The sequence below is a fragment of the Hesperophylax consimilis genome, chromosome 7 (assembly GCF_061612785.1).
Source record: "Hesperophylax consimilis isolate HC1 chromosome 7, BYU_Hcon_1.0, whole genome shotgun sequence".
NCBI lineage: Eukaryota > Metazoa > Arthropoda > Insecta > Trichoptera > Limnephilidae > Hesperophylax > Hesperophylax consimilis.
The window spans coordinates 2,015,031-2,036,819 of NC_142842.1; the positions used below are offsets into that span (position 1 = coordinate 2,015,031).

Here is a 21,789-nt window from a genome sequence, read left to right on the forward strand (position 1 = left end):
TTCTCGAATAATTGTGAGCTCAGGTGTCATGAAACTTGTACTGTTATTTCTGTATGGAATTCATAGGTGAGCCATAGTCTTGAAATTTGACGTTAAAATTAAAGTACTTTGCTAAATACGCGGAGAAGAATGAGTATTGCTTATTCAGATCGCAGGACCTTAACGAGTTAGATTAGTAAAAATTAGTACGTGTTCCGATATATTAGAAATTTACTAAAAGTTTATCAAGAATCGGCCTGCAATCTCGTTTTAATTTGAAGAGATTTTTAATAAATTAATTTTCTCTATTTATAGTTTATGTATTTTACTGATATTTTACTGCAATTTTACTGATTTCAACGAAAAAAATCTTTATATCTTATTGGATTCTTACATTAATCGATTATTCATTATTACATTTATAAATTAAAGATAATGAAGAATTAAGCTTTTGTTAAAGCCCCGTTAAAACTTAAATTAACATATCCCGCATATGTTGATAAATACTTGATATATCATTTTAGTATTTGACTGTCCTAAAACGGGAATCCTTCCTAGTTGGACAGTCAAAAGCATAAAATGTAACCAATATTATGAAAAAAAAAGTATTTTAAGTATTTCTGCGCAAATACATAAGTTACCATTATTAATTGACTGAATAATTGGGACTTCTCTAGTTTAAAAGCACATAAGACTGATGATAAATGAATGATTTCCGTCTTAATATTGTTGGGATACTGACTGTAAAAATCACAAATTAGAGATGCAATTCTAAAGTGGTCGAACTCCAAAAATTTATTTTAAATTTTTGGTGTAATCTAGTTTCAAACCTCTAAAACTATAAAATACTGAAGATTTTCACCATTTTAGCACAAACCATTTACACATAAATGATATTATAAATTAAAAATACCATTTATAATTTATAATTTTGTCGCGTGCTCTGAACTTTGTGTGAAAATAAAAATCGTAACGTTTCATTATCCCAAAATCAACATGATGGAGTTGATTCACTTTATAACTGTCCCCCCCAAACTGTATATAATTACAAATTGACTTTGTTGTAGACATTGTGTAAGGTACACACTTTTAGTATCTATTAAACACGACATTGCGATACATAAAAATGGTGTAGATATGCGTGCCACACACATGATTTGAGTAACACCTATTTCAGGTGTATTTTCGAAAGATACTAATGAATAGTAGTTATTTTTGTTTCATGATTTAAAATGAGGTTCCCCTAAGATCTAAGATTCCAAAAGTAAGTAAAATAATTACAGATTGACAGATTTATCTATGCAGGTTTATCTATGCGGATTTATCTATGCAGGTATATCTATGCGGATTTATCTATGTAGGTTTATCTATGCAGTTTTATATATGCAGGTTTATCTATGCAGATTTATCTATGCAGGTTTATCTATGCAGGTTTATCTATGCAGGTTTATCTATGCAGGTTTATCTATGCAGGCGGCCAACTACAAAGATTTTTGTAATCAAAATATCTGCAGTACCGTCGCCCCTGACTGTAAAGATAACTTTGTCGAACTGAAGTTGATTGATAACTCATTCTCATTAGATTTCGAATCAATGTTAAAAACGAAAGTAAATACGATTGGTACGCCGCACAGTGGGCTGAAAATCGCATTTCATAGACATAGAGACTTGAATTTTCAAGGGTATTTTTTTGGCTAGAAATGGATTCTGCTGATGATTAATATGCTATAAAATTTCGTACGAAGCAATTGCGTGTACAAATGAAGGAGTTATCATTTTTTTAAGAAAAAATTGTATGGCACTGACATTAAAAATGAGGCTATCTCTGGAATCATAAGGTTGGTTATTCTATCCTTACACACAGATATACTACTATTTATTTGTAATTTTTTGACATACTTAAATGCATATTGTATGCTTTGTCTAGTTAACAATATTTTAACAATGTAAGCCTACTCATATGTAAAGCATTTAAGCATTAAAATGAATCATCAACATTAAAAAGTTTTTTTTTCAACTTGAGGATTTTTAAAAACAAAATCGCACGTTGCGCCACAATACGAAGTATGTCAAAAAATTACAAATAAATAGTCGTATATCTGTGTGTAAGGATAGAATGGCCAACCTTATGATTCCAGAGATAGCCTCATTTTTAATGTCAGTGCCATACAATTTTTTCTTAAAAAATGATAACTCCTTCATTTGTACACGCAATTGCTTCGTACGAAATTTTATAGCATAGTAATGATCAGCAGAATCCATTTCTGGCCAAAAAAAATACCCTTAAAAATTCAAGTCTCTATGTCTATGAAAGGATTTTCAGCCCACTGTGCGCCGTTTCCCCTGGGAGGTAGGCAGAGAGGATGGACCACCAAATAACTCGGTCTAAGCACACACTCCTTGCCTCATTCACATTCATATGTCGTCTCATACAGACTCTTCATTTATTCTGATTAAATAGTTAGAATAGTAATACTAGAGATCGTTACCTTTGTATTTACTGTGTCTTGTTCTGTTTCATGTTTCGTTTAGATTTTTTAGCACTATCTTCTTCTTCAATACCTAATAATTTAGAATATTCATTTAGACTTTCGGAAAACGTCAATAGGTATCCCATATAAATAAAAATCGGATATGTTTATCCGATACATTATCTAGATTACAAACTTACTCTTTAGAAGAACTTTGCGATCATTAAAAAAAGATAGCTGCCAAAAATATGGGAAAAATTAGTTGCAACATAATATTGTTCATTCTGAATGTGAAGTATAAGATCAAAAAATATGACGTACAATAATTAGGTCCTAATGGTCGAGTGGATAAAGACGTTTTCCAGGTTAGACAGAGATCCTGTGTTCGATTCCCAGTTGAGACTGTTTTCATTTTATTTTCTGTGTTTTGTTCTGTTTCAGGTTTCGTTTATTATTATTTTATGCTTCCGATTTTGTTGTCCGGGTTAAATCTTCCCCATAGGAAAAACCAGAGGCGGATTTGCCCTTAGGCCTATGTAGGCCCGGGCCTAGGGCGGCCAGATATTAGGGGGGGCCAATCGTGACAAAAAAGTCACAGATGATAACAAGAAATTACTTCCTAAGTACCTAAATATTCTACGTACGAAATACCGATATGCAAGAGCGTGTTCACACACAGCACACAGCGCACGACAATCGACAATTATACAGTAATTGAACTAGCGAATTTAGCAAGCGTATTTTTTTACATTAATTCCACACAGGAGGCTTTGAGGAAAATATTTTCCCTCACGACCTATGTCATCTTAGGTAATGCTGTGTGGAGGGTCTTTTTAAGGAAGGGAAGGATAGGAAGTTCTGAAAAGGAAAATGTATGAGGGGTGGGTAGGAATCTGAGGATTAGTGTGTCCAGGAGTGACATACGTATGAATACATCCCTCCAACTGCGGTGCAAGGCAATGGGTCAAGATAGTCCGGCTGGAAAGGTCAAAAGGCCTCCCTCACCCAGTCTCTCTCGATACGGCCCGCCACGCAGCAGGTAGGCAGACGTATCCGCCGCCAAGACCTGGACAAATCTCACCCCATGAACCATGAATGATAATGGCAGGAAAATTAAAAGGGTTTTGACCCTAGGAACTTACTGAAAAGTTTGGATACTCCTGGTCAATATGATGGGTACTGAGAAAGGGGCGGCTACATAGTCTGGGGCCTTAGGGCCTAGGGCGGCCAAGACTGCAAATCCGCCTCTGGGAAAAACTAAACCCTTCCACTCACTTTTCCACAAATGATCATCTAGTCAATCAACACTATGCAAGTGCATTATATAAGTAAAATAAATACAAAACAATACAAGAACAACAACACGTCAACTCACCAGAGATCAAATGGGAAAAAAAAATTCACCGACTCCAGATATTTTCATATCAGAGGGTTCGGCTCGGTAGTACTTCTAACAGAGCCTATAAATCCTACTGATCCCTCAACATAAATATTTAAAAAATCTTTCGTTATCCTACATGTATTCAAAATGACCGACTTTTGCATCTTTATATATAAATTTTTTGATAGATCTAATACGCCTAAATTTTTAATGAGAGAGCTAGGTATAATGCCAGTAGCCGAAATAACGAATGGTAATATTTTTATAGTCTGAGAATGCCAAATTCTTTTTATTTCGTTTCCTAAATCTGTGTATTTTCTAATTTTTTCATTAACAGATTTTTGAATGTTACAGGAATTTGGAATAGCGACATCAATGATATAAGTTATTTTTTAATTTTGTCATGTAAAACTATATCGGGTCTATTATGACTAATCGTTCGGTCTGTTTATTAGTATTATCTTCTTATTCAATAGTAATAATAATCCGATAATCATTACTGATCCATTTCACTAAAGTGACATTTAGTCAAATACATGCAGCATTGCTAAATAGATCACTTCCACCGGCCATTAGACAAAACACAAATCATGCTTAATTACATTTAATTGGATACCAAGTCTTGAATCATAAGCCAAGACAGATCAAACACCAACAATTTTTTTAAACCTCCAAGCGTGTTCCCGCAGGGGTAGGCGGAGAGGACGGACCACCAAACAAGACGCACGGAGAATAAGAAGTACCGCTGATTTATTAAAATCCTATTAAAAACGTAATAGCAAACAATGGAATTTTGTTGGGAAATGTCCCAACAAAATATCAGTAAATTCATAATATATCCTAATAAATATAACGATGAAATTCGAAAATATTATAATTTTTATGAACACGTGTTCCGACATCCTCATTCACTCATTCGTGTTTCACTGATATTTTTTTAGGAATTCTGTCAATTGATTCGTTAAAGGCCTGCAGTCCCATTTTAAACAGAAATACTTTTCAATAAATTGTCAGTAATATTTTATACAAGTACGCTATCTCCTTGCGGTTTTGGCACACCTATTATAATACATAGTCTGTTACATACTCTTCTGTTATTCTGGCTTTTGATATGGCCTGACTCTTATTTGGTTCACTTGATCGTGCCATGTCTTCCTCGGTCGTTCTCGACTTCTTCGACTACTATTCACATTTCAGTTAATTTATAAAATATTTAATTTATCAAACTATTAGGACGGGCCATTTATCATCGTGTGTGGAAGTGCTAGTTGTGTAGGAAATGACAACATGACATTTGGGAAAGTTTTTTAGGAAAACATAATACGATGACCTCAATGTGTCAAATGAGAAAGAATGCGCCCTGTTTCGTTATCAGACCAACAATTTTTCGTAGTTTTTCTAGGCCAACATAGAAAAAGCATTTCTTTTCTATTTCATATAAAATTATTTGTTTCGTTTTCCTGGGAATCTGTGTTTACTAAAAGATAAAATATTATGTGTACATAAGTATATTATTTAAAATCTTTAATCATCAATGTACTAATTTTGGTTATGTTTCTATCTGTAACTCTAGTTCAATGATAATGAACTCGGATTTGCTTTTAATTTAAGTGTAATTTTCAAAATTGGAACTGTTTTTAATAAAGAGGTAAATAGATAAAATAAATACCTATAGTAATATAGTAATTTATCAGTAAATTATTTCGATTGTCTTTTTCAAAATTGGAATTATAATATCCAGTGATTTACACCTGTCTGCGCCAGTTCATTATAAAATGATTGGCTTAAATCAAATACTTAATTTGTTTAATCATGTATCCACTAACCCAATTTATTAAATTAATTTTAATTTTTCACAGATTTAATACTGTTACAAAGAATACTACATTTTAAAATTGACTGTCCCGAATTACTTCAACGTATCAATATCCATGTTCCCAAAAAATCATGCCGACATTTCTTACCTTTTTACTTCAATAACACCAGGACACTAGCTTACCAAAATTCTCCGATTCGGAGACTTCACAATCTCGGAAACAAATATTCTAATCTGGGTGATATATTTCATTTGAAAACTAATCAGTATAAATGTTGTATATTCTATAACTTTTATTCTTCTAGACACAAATAGACCTATGTACCCATATAACTTCTCCGCTTCTACTATTTTGTTTTGTTGAATCTTTTAAATTCAATTATATGCGTGAGAATTAATTTTTACCATTATGTTTACATTATTCTTTATTGTATTAATTTTTAAGTGTTTACTCTGATACAAAATGCTTGTATTTTTTTTAAAGAAAAGCCCACTAGGTCGTGTAATAAATAAATAAATAAATAATCTAAAAACTAAGTAGGTAGGTACATATTTAAAAAAAAGGCACCAACTTATAAACGTTGAAATTATTTATAATTTTTTATTTGATAAAAATGGGGTAAATATTATTTAATGAATTAACTTACCCTCGTTGGAATAGGTCGACATTGTAAAATTTGAATAACTCCACGGAAAACTCGAAAGTTGCTTGCAGATCACTCATGGTGCATCCCTGCCCCCCTTCAGTCACCGTCCCCACCGAGCCCCCCTCTCCAATGACATTTCCCTCTCACAACCACTGGTCTATGCCCGACTTATCACCCGCCGAGCTCAGCAAATTGCACACGCCTAGCACTTGGCAGTCCAAAGGAATCACACATTTATCACGCACTAAAATCACACTTTAGCCAAAAGCTCACCTCTATGAAGAACTGTCATAAAACCGGAAAACTTAGCTTACTAGGTATAACTTACGTTTCATATTAGGTATATTATAAAAACCTTTAACATTTTTGAATAAATCACTATTTCTAACTTATCATTTAGTTAGCGTATTACTTTTCCACTAGAAATGCAGTTGTCATAAAAATATCGGAAAAATTTTGAAGAAATCTGATAATATATAATATTATAAAATTCATATTTCGAAGGAGGCACGTTTGACGTTAACAGTAAATATATTATAAATAACTCGTGAATCACATCACAGCTTCTCTGGGAATATTTCTTGTTACACGTTATACTATCACTATTTACATTTTCACGTTTAAAATGCACGCTCGAAGCGAGAGAACGAACACTTGCCAAAAACCTGGGATCAACACTCGTCCTGGGTTACGAAAAGCGCTCCTGTCATTTGTATTTTATACTACTTGTACTACACCCAATAGATCTGCACGTCACTTTAGTTGAATCAGAGTTAGTTCACCTCGCGTAATGAATGTTTAGTATTCGTTCTATAAATGGGCAGGCTATTAATAAACCGATATGGATGTTAGAAGAAGAGGCGCTGCCATTAGGTGCTCGATTTGCGAACGTTTGACGGAGGACGGGCGAGCGCGCGAGTCCCAGAATCCATTTTAATGGATGCGACGGCGCATGCGCCGGAAGCTCGTGTTCACCTACTCTACTTCTATAGCGGCACTGGAAAGAAAACCTATAGGAGTGTGATGTGGGCGTGTCGGTCACCAAATGACCGAATGGCAGGTAATCTATATGTTCGAATCAGCCATTAGCGCTAGTGAGCTGGCGGTCAAGCGGTTAAGCTATCTGTCAATCTTTGTTTATCCCAACATGGCGACGAAAATATTTATGAACAAAAGTTTATTATAATTAAAATATTTCATTGTTGTATTTATTGTTGTGCCTTTGTGTTCCTCGAAAACGTCTGGAAATATGTATCCAAGTGATGAACAGTTGATTGTCCTATAAAAAGAGATACATATAAACCGGTAAAAAATTCTCGAATTTGCAATAGATACTATGTAATGTATATATATATATATATATATATATATATATATATATATATATATATATATATATATATATATATATATATACTATGTGATGTCTCTGGAATCTGTTTTAATAAGTAAGCGCAGTCTTGTTCGAGCAAAACAGTATTTTAATAAAAAATAAAAACATAAATAAGCCCAAGTACTTATTCAAAGCTCTAGTACTATAATGTTTCCTCTAACCACTATAATATGTATCAAGCATTTTTTAAAAGTCTTTAAAACAATATCTTTTAAGCCGTAAAACATAGCTCATGTCCAGTGGCGTAGCTAGGTAACCAAGGGCCCTGGGGCAAATTAAAAAATGGGGCCCCACTGCTATGTAAACTTATTAGGTTTTATCAAATAAAAGTATGAAATATACAAACACTTTAAAAATGCTAAGCTACTTAGCTCTTTTTTGTGCACTGCAGACTGCAAGGCAGGTAATAAAAATATTAAACAGTAACAACATAAATTACAATTAATACTAGGTGTAGGTTTGGCTAATAAAACGAAATAGAGAAGATTCAAGGGTTTATTATATGAAGGTCGGGCCTACCAACTGACTAAATAACAATTTTATTTACATTTTTTTCCTAGCTTTAGTTTTCGCAAAAGTATCAATGACTTCGTTTAAATAAAATGATTTTTTCATTTCATTTTCAAGTTCCTTGTTGATAGAATTAGTATCGTTTTTTTTCCAAAATTCATACACAGCACATGCTTCCGAATGGCCACTCGAACAACTGTGTTGTTTAATTCTTTCTGATAAAAGCTTCCAATCTCGAATTCCCGTACACCAAACATTATTCCTTTGTGAAGCAAATAACCAGCAGGGTTGACAATAGGCAGCGTCTAGTATTTTGGAATAACACAACCAAAAACGATTAACTGGCCCATATTTAGAACACGAAAATTAGTACGATTTTGAAAAACACCTATTTTTCTGGATGATGTCTGTTGGAAAAGGTCCTGAAGGCTGTAAAGGCCCCATATCAATAATTTGACGTTTTTCGTTATCACTTAATATTTTGTTCGTGAAGTTTCCCAAGTCATAAGTAGATTTGTCGTACACATTTTCGAAAAATGTAGAGGTCATGTGTCATGCAAACATCATCCACGTTCACATGATCGGCGGCGGAGGTATCTCCAACTGCAATAATTGTCGAATCTTCTTCAGTAGGCTTCTCAACCAACACTGCAGTTACCACATTATTTGAGTCACTATCAATAGAAATATTTTGGCCAGATGTACTTGCAGAAGGCTGACTAAAAAACTTGTCAATTTTTGTTTACTATCTTCTCTTTCTTGGCGTTGTTTGCGTTTAAATACACCACTGGGTTTCTTCTTTTTAAAATTACAACACTGCCAACCTACAGAAAGAATTTAGGGCAATTCCCTAGGCATAACTTTTGAATTTCTCTCAACTGAGTTGTCATGATTAAAGTGGGGTTGCAAGTTGCAACCTGTCAAATTTATTTTGAAAATGGGATAAATTTCCAAAAGTTCAGTTCGATCGAGATTTCTGGTAAGGATTCGAGGGCCCCCTGAGGTTGAGGGCCCCGGGGCACTGCCCCGTGTAGCCCCTAGGTAGCTACGCCGCTGCTCATGTCATGAGAATGACCGCCGACCACACTAGCGCCATCTGTTTCGAGCTCCCATATTACATGCTGTATGTAGGATCGTAGGTGCATTGCTTGCGTAGAGCATATTTCAAACCTATTTTTTTACTGCATGAAAGAAAATTCGAATAAAAGTTAAAAACCATCAATGAATGAAAAACTAGCGATTGTTGATTTCAAAAAAATTTAAAATATTTCATATACTGAAATTCATTCACCCTGTTGTCCCTTTTTCGTTAACGATAAGTAGATGAATACAAAGAGAAAAAAAAGACAAAACGCTGTTTCTCAGTGACTTTATTTTTCTCAAGAGCATCGTTGTCCAACGAGTACCAATACACACAATCCTATGTAGTATGTGTTGTGTGTCAACTATAATTGGGCGTTCTATAAACTCAATACTATTGAGAAATTGGTCGAACGTTGTTAAATAATATCAAAAGACTTTCTTGAAAATATGATAAATTGAATTGGCTAGGAGTTGTAAGTTTGTGTCCAAATGTGCGACCACCGTTTTCTTTCAAATTGATGTGGAGCACACTTCTAACTAAAATATCTGTCCAGTGTCTAGCCGTGTAGTTAAAGTGGCGGGGTTCCTGCGCGTTGAACGCTGAGCGCTCCGGCCTTTGGACAGCGTTTTCACCAACAGATTCCTGAATGAATCCGAAAGAAAATTATACATTGCCTCGTTATTATCGTTTAATTCTCATAAAGTAATAATATCCGAACCATCAGTGTCTCAGTTATAATAATACTCCGTAACTCCATATGAAATGATTCTGTCACCACCATTGACTGAAGGGTTTGAGTTTCGAGATTTCTAAAAAAAACATTAAACCTCACAAAGTTTACGCGACAGAAATCTTCTTCTGTCATCTCAAATCTCAATAAAGGATTTAGATGATTCGTGTGTGGGGTAGATAAACACATAAAATAAATCTGACAGCATTAAGTCATTAATTAGATTTATATCGCATGAAGTTTTCTCCGAGACACGCCCCCGAATTTCCCAGACATTTCTATCGTAAGCGGTTCCGTGCGGATCACAGTACGCATACATGGAAAATACATCCAGTTACGTGATGTGGAACCGGTTCTTTGACAAATTTATTTAGAAACCGGATAACATCCAATGGCGGGATTGGGCGGTATGTCATATGTCAGAATTTTTAGGTTCAAAGGCTAGCAAAATTGTTTCTCAGTACTAACCAATGTACCGCAATGTCGTCGGCTATCTCAACTATTTTTATTTTATGATATTTTACGGATGTCCTTAAGATTATTTTTTTGAATATTATTGATAAAATTTTCAAAAGAAAACGGTTTCAACAATAGCCTGTACTTTAAAACAGAACTATCGGCAGATCCAGTGTTAGCCAAGTCACCGGTATAAATTGCCTTGGACAGGAATTTCGACCATCTCTCGGTGGTAAGGTGGGCTCCGAGTAAGCACCCACTACTTAGGTACCTACCTTGCTATCTTCTATCTTCGTATTATGTAGGACCTTGATTTATCGCTAGACAGGCGCTTATGCAGACATTATTACTTGATTTTACTCGACTTTACAAATAGTTTTGCACATCTCGAAGATTTAGTGCTTTTTGTTTGTTTTGGGATGGTTTATTGGATTGTGAAACAATCACGATTTGGTATTTAGCGCTGTGGAATGAATGGAATCACGTGATAGACCAAAACTTCGTGACTATTAACTTAAATTTTGGATTCGTATTTTCATTAGATGTATTGTTTGTACCACCTCTTTTTCATTTGGTTCTTCATTGATTGGTTGGAGGTTTAAAGCTGTCATTGTACATTTTTTCTCCATTAATACGTGTTAATTTACATTACCTCATAGGGTAAGTAGCAAAGAATGAATTATATTTTCAGATAGGATTAGGTACTAATATTTCGTAGAAATGTAATTCGAACCCTTTTAAATTAGAAATGTGTAAGTATGATTCAGGGGATATATTCAATTTTATTCAACCTATTCATCCGTGTCTGGACCAAATGCGTTAGTCATACAACATAGTATGAGTAGGTACTTGAGTAGAAAAATACGATTCTTTTAAAGCAGATGTTAACTTATTTTCAAGTACTTTGCTATTGGAACATTTTTTTAGAGTGGTATTTTGAATAGTGAGAAAAAAATATTTACGCCTTATTATGTTATTAAAATGCTTTCAGATCTAAAGAAATGTATCAATCTGGGATCATAATACAATCGAATAAATTCTTATAAGAATTTTATTATTATTACGTGCATTAATTAGTTTGTAAAGACGGTACCTACCAACAAAAAACAGATTAATCTTAGGCTACAGCTTTATAATCTAGTATATAGGTACTCTTTTTTCTTACTAGCTGCAACTGCAATTATTATTCTATACACGGTGTCCGTGAAATTGTAGTACAAGCGGAAAACTAGCGAATCTGCATCAAATTTGGAGTTGATTTTGTGGTATAATTTTTTAATTTTTTGATTTCGATTTCCTTTTCGAGTAAATTAAGTCCTTAATTGGAATTTTTTAGGTAACAATTGTAAAAAACGGTCGCTATGTGGTTAAATCGGCTGTTTAATGTTTTTTTACAGTCGTCGAAGCGTAAACCAGCCCAAAAAAGTTTTTTAACCCCTTAGTTGCCGAAAAAAAGGAAAAAAATCGAAATGCTTACATTTAAAAAATAAGTAATGTATATATCAGTTTCCCACTTGTACTACGAGTTTCCGGACACCGTATATTATGCATGCACAAATCTGGACACTTAGATTTGCAGTTAGTTCCTCCTTGGGCTGCCTACAAAGTTAACTCTGTCAAGCAGTAGCTACTACTGACAAAACTGACTTTAGTCGTACACGGACGACGCGACGCGGTCCTAACTTCAGGGCATGTCAGTAGGTACTACGAAGGATTATTTATTCCCTAAACAGATTACATATAGTATAAATCTGGGGTGATTATATTAGGTACCTATATGGGGCCAGGTAAATGCCTGGATTAATAAAAACGCAAACAAAAGAAAAATACACAAAATGTCAAGCGATTTATTTTTAAAAGTCTGTCAACACCGCGGGAAACAAAGTGGGAAATATTCGGACTATCTGGAAAATGGAACGGTGCCATCGCAATGACCGGCCTTTGCTAAAAAGGAACTCCGCGGCGGGGTATAGTGCGTAAGTTTGTTTATTCCACAAATATAACAGACAATCTTGAAAAGTACGCAATAAATGGTATCATAACGTGTTTGCACAGTACCTACTTGGAAAGTGGATCAGTTCTTTGACAATCAAATAAAACAATATTATAAAAAAATAATATTTTATTTCGGCCAAATATAAAAACTCACCTGATATACCATGGTCATGAATTTTGAAACACGTTATGCATAATATTATACTAATTTTTAATTTTACGCTTTTCGATTTTTAATACTGGATAATTTACATAGCCCTGTTCTTGTAAAAAAATACTTTCTCACAATCAATTTTCCAGTCCTCTAACTTGTTTCGTTTCTTAACATTTCCCGTTCTCTAACTTGTTTCGTTTCGCCCACTAACTTGTTTCGTTTCTTAACTCAGCCCTCCAACTTGTTTATTTTCCTAACCTTTCCAGCCCTCCAACTTGTTTCTTTTCCTAACCTTTCCAGGCTTCTAACTTGTTTTTTTCTTAGAACGCGTTGTTTCACAAAATTTGAACAATTCATCAAATTTCAAATTCTGTGAAGGTTCTATTCAAGTTCTGTTATTAACTTCAATTTTAACTTCGATATTTGACGAATTGTTCAAATTCCGTGAAACAACCCGTCCTTAACCTTTCCAGACCTCCAACTTGTTTCTTTTATTAACATTTTCAGTCCTCCAATTCGATTCTCTTCTAAACTTTTCCAGTACTCGAGCTTGTTTCCTTTATTAACATTACCAGCCTTCCAACTTGTTTCTGTTATTTACTTTCCAGTCCTTCCAATGTCTCTTTTTTAAATTTTCCAGCTCTCCAACTTATTTATTTTCTTATAGTTTCAGCCTACCAACTTCTTTCTTTTCTTCACCTTTCCAGTCCCCCAACTTGTATCATTTATTAACTTTATCAGCCCTCCAACTTGTTTCGCTTTGCCTGGTGGGCCAGGCACCCATATAAAGGTCAGTGGGACAATTATTTTGATCCATTTAGCATTTAAGCCGCGCGAGGATCTCCCCACAATACTGTCATGGCGGGGGATTAGCTCAGGGTCGATGTCCCCTGCCCTGAATGCCTGGAGCAGAAGTCGTGATAGATATGTGTGGTACCCTGCCATCTCTACTTAGCGCAATGGTTAAATGGTAACGCATTTGTCTTATAAACGCTTATGTTATGCAACAATCTTGTCTTTGTTATGTTATAAACGGCAAGAAAAAGAAGCATACAGACGGCAAGAAATACAAGTTGTCCGGGGGTAAAGTGCGCTAACTTTGGGAGGTGATTCTATATGATGGTAGAAGTAAAAAAGATAAATAAACGATTTTTTTTTCCGTACAAAAGTATTTTTCCATAAAAGAATATTTGTATTACCATACAAACAATTCAACTTTGTACCTAAAAACTACAATAAAACGTCGGAATTTTGAAAAAAGTTTTGAATCTTTTTTACTTGTAACATCATGTATAACTACCCTACAAAGTTAGCGCACTTTACCCCCGGTCACCCTGAATAGTTTCTATTTTAATGATTATACTAGGTTTGTGAAAAATAGACCTAGCGTCCACAAAATGATGTTTCTAATTTTCTAATCAAAACCAAAAATTCCTCTGAAATGATAAGATTTGTATTTACACCTACCTTACCTACTATTTTCTTCATTATAAAGCATGTATAAATAAGGAATTTTATATAATTTGTCAAAGGAACGACACTATATAAACGTTTATTATTTTTTACAATTTTTCTTCAGGAAAATAGCTGAAAAAATGCGAATAAGAAAATCCAACTACATACGACGATTTTACATTTAAACACTAATCTTTACTGAACAATTAAAACGGCCACCATCTTGAACCGGAAACAAAACAATGCAGATTATAACAAAACTTCACTACGCCCAGACAATTATTTGATTATATTGAACGAATAAATGCTGGCAGTCCACAAAGGAGTGCTAGTTCTAACCCTGATGTATGTTTGTTAAAATCGCTCCAGTCGATTCTAAAATAATCAAATGAGTGTACGTATTTGGTGATTTAATAAAATATATAAATTTATTTCGGCGTTGTGTGTAATATTCCTGAAAAAACTCATCCATTCTTCTTTTATCGATATTCTTTTTCCTTGAGAAACTTCTTGTAATTTTCAAGATTCTTGCAGCAAACTCTTTGAGTTTCTTTGAGAAATTACAATCAAATGCGTTTACGATCAAATAAGAATTACGATCTTTTGCATGCCATCTTTTTGCTTACGATCAAAACTGATGTACGTTATATGAATGGTTGTTTATCAGATGTGTAAAATTTTAAATACGTTTATTAGTAAAGCTCTTAAAAGTCAACAGACGCTGGCACAACATTATTTTTATTGCAGCTATAAAACCCAATAATATATTTTTATTTTATGTGGATTACTGACGTAATATCGCAGTATGTGAAAATATTTATAGATTTAATTACTTAACTTTAAACACAATGCAATAATACAAATATTCGAACGACACTGAAATGAATTGAGGAAAATATACTTTTAACTGTTTTCCACATTTTATTATTAGACTGTTCCGCTTTCAGCCGTGATAGGCTAATACAACTTCATAAAAATGGAACCAAATCAAAAATATACCTGCAATTAAGATTTATTTTATTACTATTGTCGGAGAAGTGTGTTTACAAGAGATGGAAAACCTGAAACGGATATTAAAAGAAAGGTAAATGCAGGATACTCCATTAATGGAGGACTGAACACGGTTGGCGCTAGCAAAACAATGTCCAAAGAAGCGAAGCTACCAGTCCACAATGGAGTGCTAATACCTACCTTGATGTATGGCAGGGAGTCATCAAACTGGTAGAAGAAGAAAGAAAGTAGACTGAATGCTGTATAATGAGAACCCTGAGGCGTACGTGTGGTAAAGGTATTAGACATGTGGAGGTTAGCAAAGACTGCAAGGCTGATTTAAACGTAATACAGTAAGTATTTAGAAAGGAACGCTTAGATGTTTTGGACATGTAGAGCGAATTGGCGAAGAAATGAGTATAAGGAGAACTTATGACGCGAATATCAATGGTAGAAGTCAATGTCGATGGAGACATCCGAAGTATGAATGTGAATGAAGCAAGTAGTGTGTTCCAAGACCGAGTCGATCTAGTTTGGTGATCCGTCCGTTCCAGTTTGGAACCTGCAAAAATCCTTTTTAAGGGATAAACCAATCACATGCATGGCGCAGCCGGTAGGCAGTTTTTTTATAAAAGCGAGGGTGATAACTCCGTAGATTCGTTAAAAAATCGGCTTCCTACCCTCATTTGCCTTTGAATGTCATGTAGCCGTGTATACAATTTCATGAATAATTCAGAGGTAGCTTACCGGTTCCCCTCGACGAATTGCCCGAACTTTGTGCAAAATAGTCCAACATCATAAATAAGCCACCACGCAAAAAAGGTTGAAAACTTCTTAGTACAAAATACAATCACCAACCATTTTAAAACAACATTTTCACAAATCCATTTCCCTGCCTTTTTCTCTTGGTTGCTTCTAGATTCACTTTGGCAGATTTCCCTTTTGGGAGCTGAACACATGCAATCTGACACTTAAGCAAAGTGCTTATGAGTCTTGTTTGAGTTACAGTTTTGGCTGAGTTACAAGTTTGCTCCTGTTTACGTTGCGCATTGATTTTGCTGGTTTAAAATGAAATGGTGAGAAGTTGCGGATCAGTCCGATGTTTGCATCTGGTATTAGCGTTGGAAGGGAAAATGTTTTCGGCAAATATGCTCTTTACATCAACGAAAATAGGACATCGTGTCATACAACGTTGTTTCGATAGTACAGTTGTTTTTTAAAAATATTTTTTACGTAATTAATTAAATGCTCATTCAGGAAATAGAAGCTTCCTTAAATCTGGTTTAATTTTCGTAATTGAATGAACGAATGAATATTTTCGTTTTTAAGTTTTATCTATATGTATTTTTCAGAGTACATACCTAATATTTATTTGAAATGGAGACGAACACCAAAAAAGGATACAAGTGAGAAATATCATAAAAGGTTGATACTCGTACAACCTGGAGTATTACATATCATAATAATAATATTTGGCTAATTTATATAGCGCCGTTTTCGTGAGAAATCACCTCAAGGGCGCTGTAATAGGTAGGTACTCGTACAATCCGGAGTATTACATATCATAATAGGTAGGTACTCGTACAATCCGGAATGTTAAATATCATAATAGGTTGATACTCGTACAACCCGGAGTATTACATATCATAATAGGTAGGTACTCGTACAATCCGGAATGTTAAAAGTCATAATAAGTAGGTACTCGTACAATCCGGAATGTTAAATATCATAATAGGTTGATACTCGTACAACCCGGAGTATTACATATCATAATAGGTAGGTACTCGTACAATCCGGAATGTTAAAAGTCATAATAAGTAGGTACTCGTACAATCCGGAATGTTAAATATCATAATAGGTTGATACTCGCACACTCCAGAGTGTTAAATATCATTATAAGTAGGTACTCGTACAATCCGGAGTATTACATATAATAATAGGTAGGCATTCGTAGAATCCGGAGTATTACATATCATAATAGGTAGGTACTCGTACAATCCGGAATGTTAAATATCATAAAAGATAGGTACTCGTACAATCCGGAATGTTAAATATTATAATAGGTAGGTACTTGAACAATCCGGAGAGTTAAATATCATAAATAGGTAGGTACTCCTATAATCCGGAATGTTAAATAAGCGAATATAAAATTAGTTTATAGTGATTTGTAGGAATAGAGAAATGTCAATTTTTCACACGAATTATTCAATTTGTTGGAATAAATTTTGAAGTTTATACACAAACACATTAAAGTAATATGTAATAATTGAAGAACAAGGTAATATGAATAAACTAAGCCAAACACGAAATAGAACAACACACATAAAAAAGGTAAGGGTCGCAACTGGGGACCGAACCCCGGAACTCTGTCTTAACCACTGAGCTATTTTTATGGAACCAAAATTCTCAACTTTTAACTATTTAATATATAATTAAAACTTATCACTTTTTGAAACGAAATGAAAAAGGGTATTTAGAATTTAAATATTTTAGTAAAAATAGTATGGCATGAAGTATGGCATGCAACCAGAAAGTACCTACGTATCATTAAATGACTTTAGCTATATTTATCATATTAGAATAAACTTGAATGAACCTTCCCTTCCACTGTTCCCTGCCTCCCCCGTACTTGTTTCAGCTTCTCGATAACATTTTTGGTGCAATAGTTCCACTGGTCTTCTCTTGTGCAGTATCACATCTAAATAAAATTATAAATGAAAAGTGTTAAGCAATAAAATATATTTCTGATACATTTGGAAAGTGGTTTATTTCATTAAAAATATTCATCGAATATCAATATAAATATATAATAATATGTAGGCGTATACAAATTCTTCAAAAATAATTTCATTCACATACGCGAGGGGTACCCAAAAGAAACCCAACTGAAATTATTGGGGACTTATTTTATGTAGTACCGGGTTGCGTATTTCCTTTTCCGTGTTCAATAGGAGGCAGTACGGCAGTATTGCCTTGAAACACGCACGTGTTTGTTACGTTAATTCTCTTTCTAAACTTTAGCTCTGCCTCCTATTGAACACGGAAAAGTAAATAGCTACCGGGTTCTGGCAGAAGCACCGTGACATAAAGTCGTCCTTTCGGCTGGCGAGAATTTTTTGGTGACACTTGTTTTGTGTGTGCTCGTTGTTTTTTTTTACCATGGCTGATTTTCGTGAACAGAGTTTCGAAATGACCACAACTTTTTATAAGACCCTGAAACAAAGCAACAATCAATCCAATGGAAGACTTAAAATCTCGCCCAAAAAAGCTCATCAAACATCAAGACAATGTTGATTTGTTTTTTTGAGTCGTCCATTCAGAGTTTGTTCTCCATTTGAGAACCACTAACATTGGTGGTTATCAAATTTGAGATTTCCCCACAGCGTCATCATTGTAGGCCGTTTTTAAAACTTCTTTCAAGAGTTTCTTTACCAGTTTTAAAAAATTCACAGCCGTGTGAGTTGAAAATCAGCTATTACAAAAACGACGAGCACACAAAAGACGACTTGACGACAGGACGAAAATTTAGTTTTTTGTCCTACCGGCAGAACCCGGTACTACAAAAACTGAGTCCATCGTAACATCAGTTCGGTTTCTTTTGGGTATCTCCTCGTAGATAAGTATTATGTAATACCATTTTGTATGAATTGACGACTTTATTTTTCTAATAATTCAAGATATATTTTGCATATAAATTTATTGTTTTGTCATATCAAATTATAGGCAAATATTTAAATTTGTTTTATTTAGAACCTTTCACATTGAAATTTAAAGTAATTTCAGACAAGTCCGTAATTTTATAAATATACCTTGATTGTACAATAATATTTTTCTACCAATTGAATTAATACGTATAAAAACGCTAAAACGTTTTGGTATGTTAAAACTAGATTAAACGTAATATATTTACACCTATAATCTACATTTTTTTATTTCACTTGTAACTAATAAATTAAATTCTATTTATTATAATGGAATGTTAAAATAATATTCTGATGAAATTTTTTATTAATTTTAGTTTTCATTGTATGTTTCGATAGTGATCAAAATTACTAAGATAAACAAAAAAATATTCTGGTTTTTTATATTTATCAGTTTACATAATAACTAATAAATGGCGTATTTTTCAAAAGCCATCATTTACTTATAATAAGGCAGTGTGTTGTTTTTCTCAAGTAACTTGAGAAGTAAACGTTTTAAAGTTATTAAGTTCCGCTCGCATTTTAATTATATTGTATGATTTCGCCATTTGAATGGAAAAACGATTAAAAAAATTCAAACTGTGCTGTCGAACCTAACTTACTTATTAGACAAAATAATAGAAAAGCAGAATTTAAATATTTTAAGGTTTATAACGCAAAATGATAAGGAGCTCTAAAACAACTGTTAGAGAAGAACTACAATTTGTTGAACAATTTATGGTGATTTGTTTTTCTTTCGAATGCGTTTAAAGGTTCCTTCGTTCAAAATAAACTAAAACGTACATTGATTACTGACATTGTAACATAATTAAAATAGTTAAGGGTAATGTTCTACTTATCTACAGTTTTGGCGTTTACATCTTGATATACTCCATTATTTAAAATAATATTTTTATTCATTTAAAATGCTAAGGCGATTATTCTCAAAGATTAACCCAACATCTTATAGCCATTAGCAACAGAAAGCAAGTAAAGCTTACACAATACACGAAATGGTTTTGTTCTAGTGATGAATGGACTATAATAATGATTGTACAGCGAATAATCGTATGATTGCGTTTTTACAAATAATAATCGTAACAATCAAATTCATTGTAGTTAAAATACTTTATTTAAACATTATTTATCTTTTAAATTATTTCTAAATTGATTGGATATTTATGAAATGAATATAAAACATATTGCGAATATATAGATTATCTCCAAGCATTGTAAAATGCTTGGTAAAAAAAAAACGCTTCCCACTTTGAAGAAAATAAGAATTTAATATTGATTAGCACTTGCTGAAACAACAAATCATTGATTATTCAGATAAATTTGTTGAATCATTAATCGGAATCGGAATCGAAATCGTTGCATCACTATTTAAAAAAAATAATTGATTATTTAAAATCGGTGTGGCTAAAAGACACCAATTATTGTTTCGTTTTGAAATTCGTTTAATACTATTTTTACACTGTATCATTACAGATTTTGTGAAAAATTAGATGGTGAGTTTTCGTAAATTATTGGATGCAACATTGACCTAAATAACCTTAACATAACATCGTATTATACAATATTTTCCTCCATGTTCACAACTGAACACTACGGGAGGAATAACACTTAAATACCTGGCCTTCAAAGTTAAGTCAATAATATTCACTTAGTCGCACTTGGCGATATTTCACAAAAGTAAGTTCGTGTCTACCAACTAGTGCCGCTAGGATTAATCGTTCCTCACTTCACACACGAAGAAGGTCTCGAAGGAGCATGGGGAGTCGTTCCACTTGAGTCCTTTCCCGTCTCTGTTCCAAAGTTCCAGGCAATTCTCTTCTTCCCCGTTCTCGTAGCGGAAGTTATTGGGTTCCCCGGCGTTCCAGTTGGTGAAGGTGATTGGTCTTCCGGAAGACATCCAGAAGAAGGAGCCCTCTTCCGCGAGGTCGGTGCCAGAAGTCCAGAAATGCTCGTTTCCGTAACCTGGAAGCGAATTTAAGTCAATTCATATTCAGTTGTTTAAATGTAGGTATGTACCGTAAACCAGTTTTTCTGTGACTCGCAATATTACGTTTTTCCACGTAGGATATAATTTGAACGATATTTTTTTTTACAATTTTGTGATGAATGAATTAATTGATGAATAATTTAATTGAACCATTCAATTACTTAAATAAATGGTAAATTAATCTCTAAAACCGAAATAATTTCTAATTCAGCTGTGAAACACCACACAGCAACGAAAATGGAAAAATATTATTGTAATAAAATCATTTTATACCATTTATGATAACCCCCATACCCTTTCCCAAAAATAACGTATATAAACCATAGTTTGAGGAATAATTGTGTCATTCTGAAGATGGCCATGATAAGCTGAAACCGGTCACGGTCAAAAAATAAAATAAGTTGAAAAAAGTTTTAAATTGTTTCAATATGTTATAGTATGCAACATACATGCTGTACACAGCCTAGATATTTTCGATTGAATTGAATACCTATTTATACCTTTACATGAATTTGATCGCTAGTATAGAAGGCCGTTAAAGTACCTACTATTATAACATCAAAAGAAAAGGATGTATTACAAATTAATGTATCATCTGTTAATATTGTGTAGTTTGTAATATAATGTCTGGAGATGACCGTACTAACAGGCTTTACTATGTTATGTTATATTATGTATGCTTGGAGATGACCGTACTAACAGGCGTTACTATGTTATGTTATATTATGTATGCTTGGAGATGACCGTACTAACAGGCGTTACTATGTTATGTTATATTATGTATGCTTGGAGATGACCGTACTAACAGGCGTTACTATGTTATGTTATATTATGTATGCTTGGAGATGACCGTACTAACAGGCGTTACTCCGTTATGTATATTTCATGAAATGTTATGCAGAACGCAATGGTTTTTGCGTTAGCAGTTTTGTTCTCAATTGATAATCATTTGTAAAATAATAGTGTGTATGATTCTAAGTAGAATTGGATCTATGTTAGGTTAACTTGTATTACGAATCCATTAATAATACTCTACTGATAAA

General features: G+C 33.7%; 2 protein-coding genes across 4 annotated transcripts in view; both read right to left on the reverse strand.

Moving 5' to 3' along the window:
- LOC149422135 (protein FAM135B) overlaps window positions 1-6,409 on the reverse strand; it is a 39,173-nt gene extending 32,764 nt beyond the window's left edge. Inside the window, exon 1 of the mRNA XM_089633625.1 lies at window positions 6,295-6,409. Coding sequence (XP_089489751.1) covers window positions 6,295-6,371 — 77 coding nt within the window. The 5' untranslated portion in view covers window positions 6,372-6,409. The remainder of the gene's footprint in view (window positions 1-6,294) is intronic.
- Window positions 6,410-17,815: 11,406 nt separating this feature from the next.
- Window positions 17,816-21,789, reverse strand: part of tfc (Brevican core protein triforce) — a 317,295-nt gene continuing 313,321 nt past the window's right edge. For all 3 annotated transcript variants that reach the window (XM_089633113.1, XM_089633112.1, XM_089633114.1), the window contains one exon: window positions 17,816-20,721. In XM_089633113.1, coding sequence (XP_089489239.1) covers window positions 20,471-20,721 — 251 coding nt within the window. In that variant the 3' untranslated portion in view covers window positions 17,816-20,470. The remainder of the gene's footprint in view (window positions 20,722-21,789) is intronic.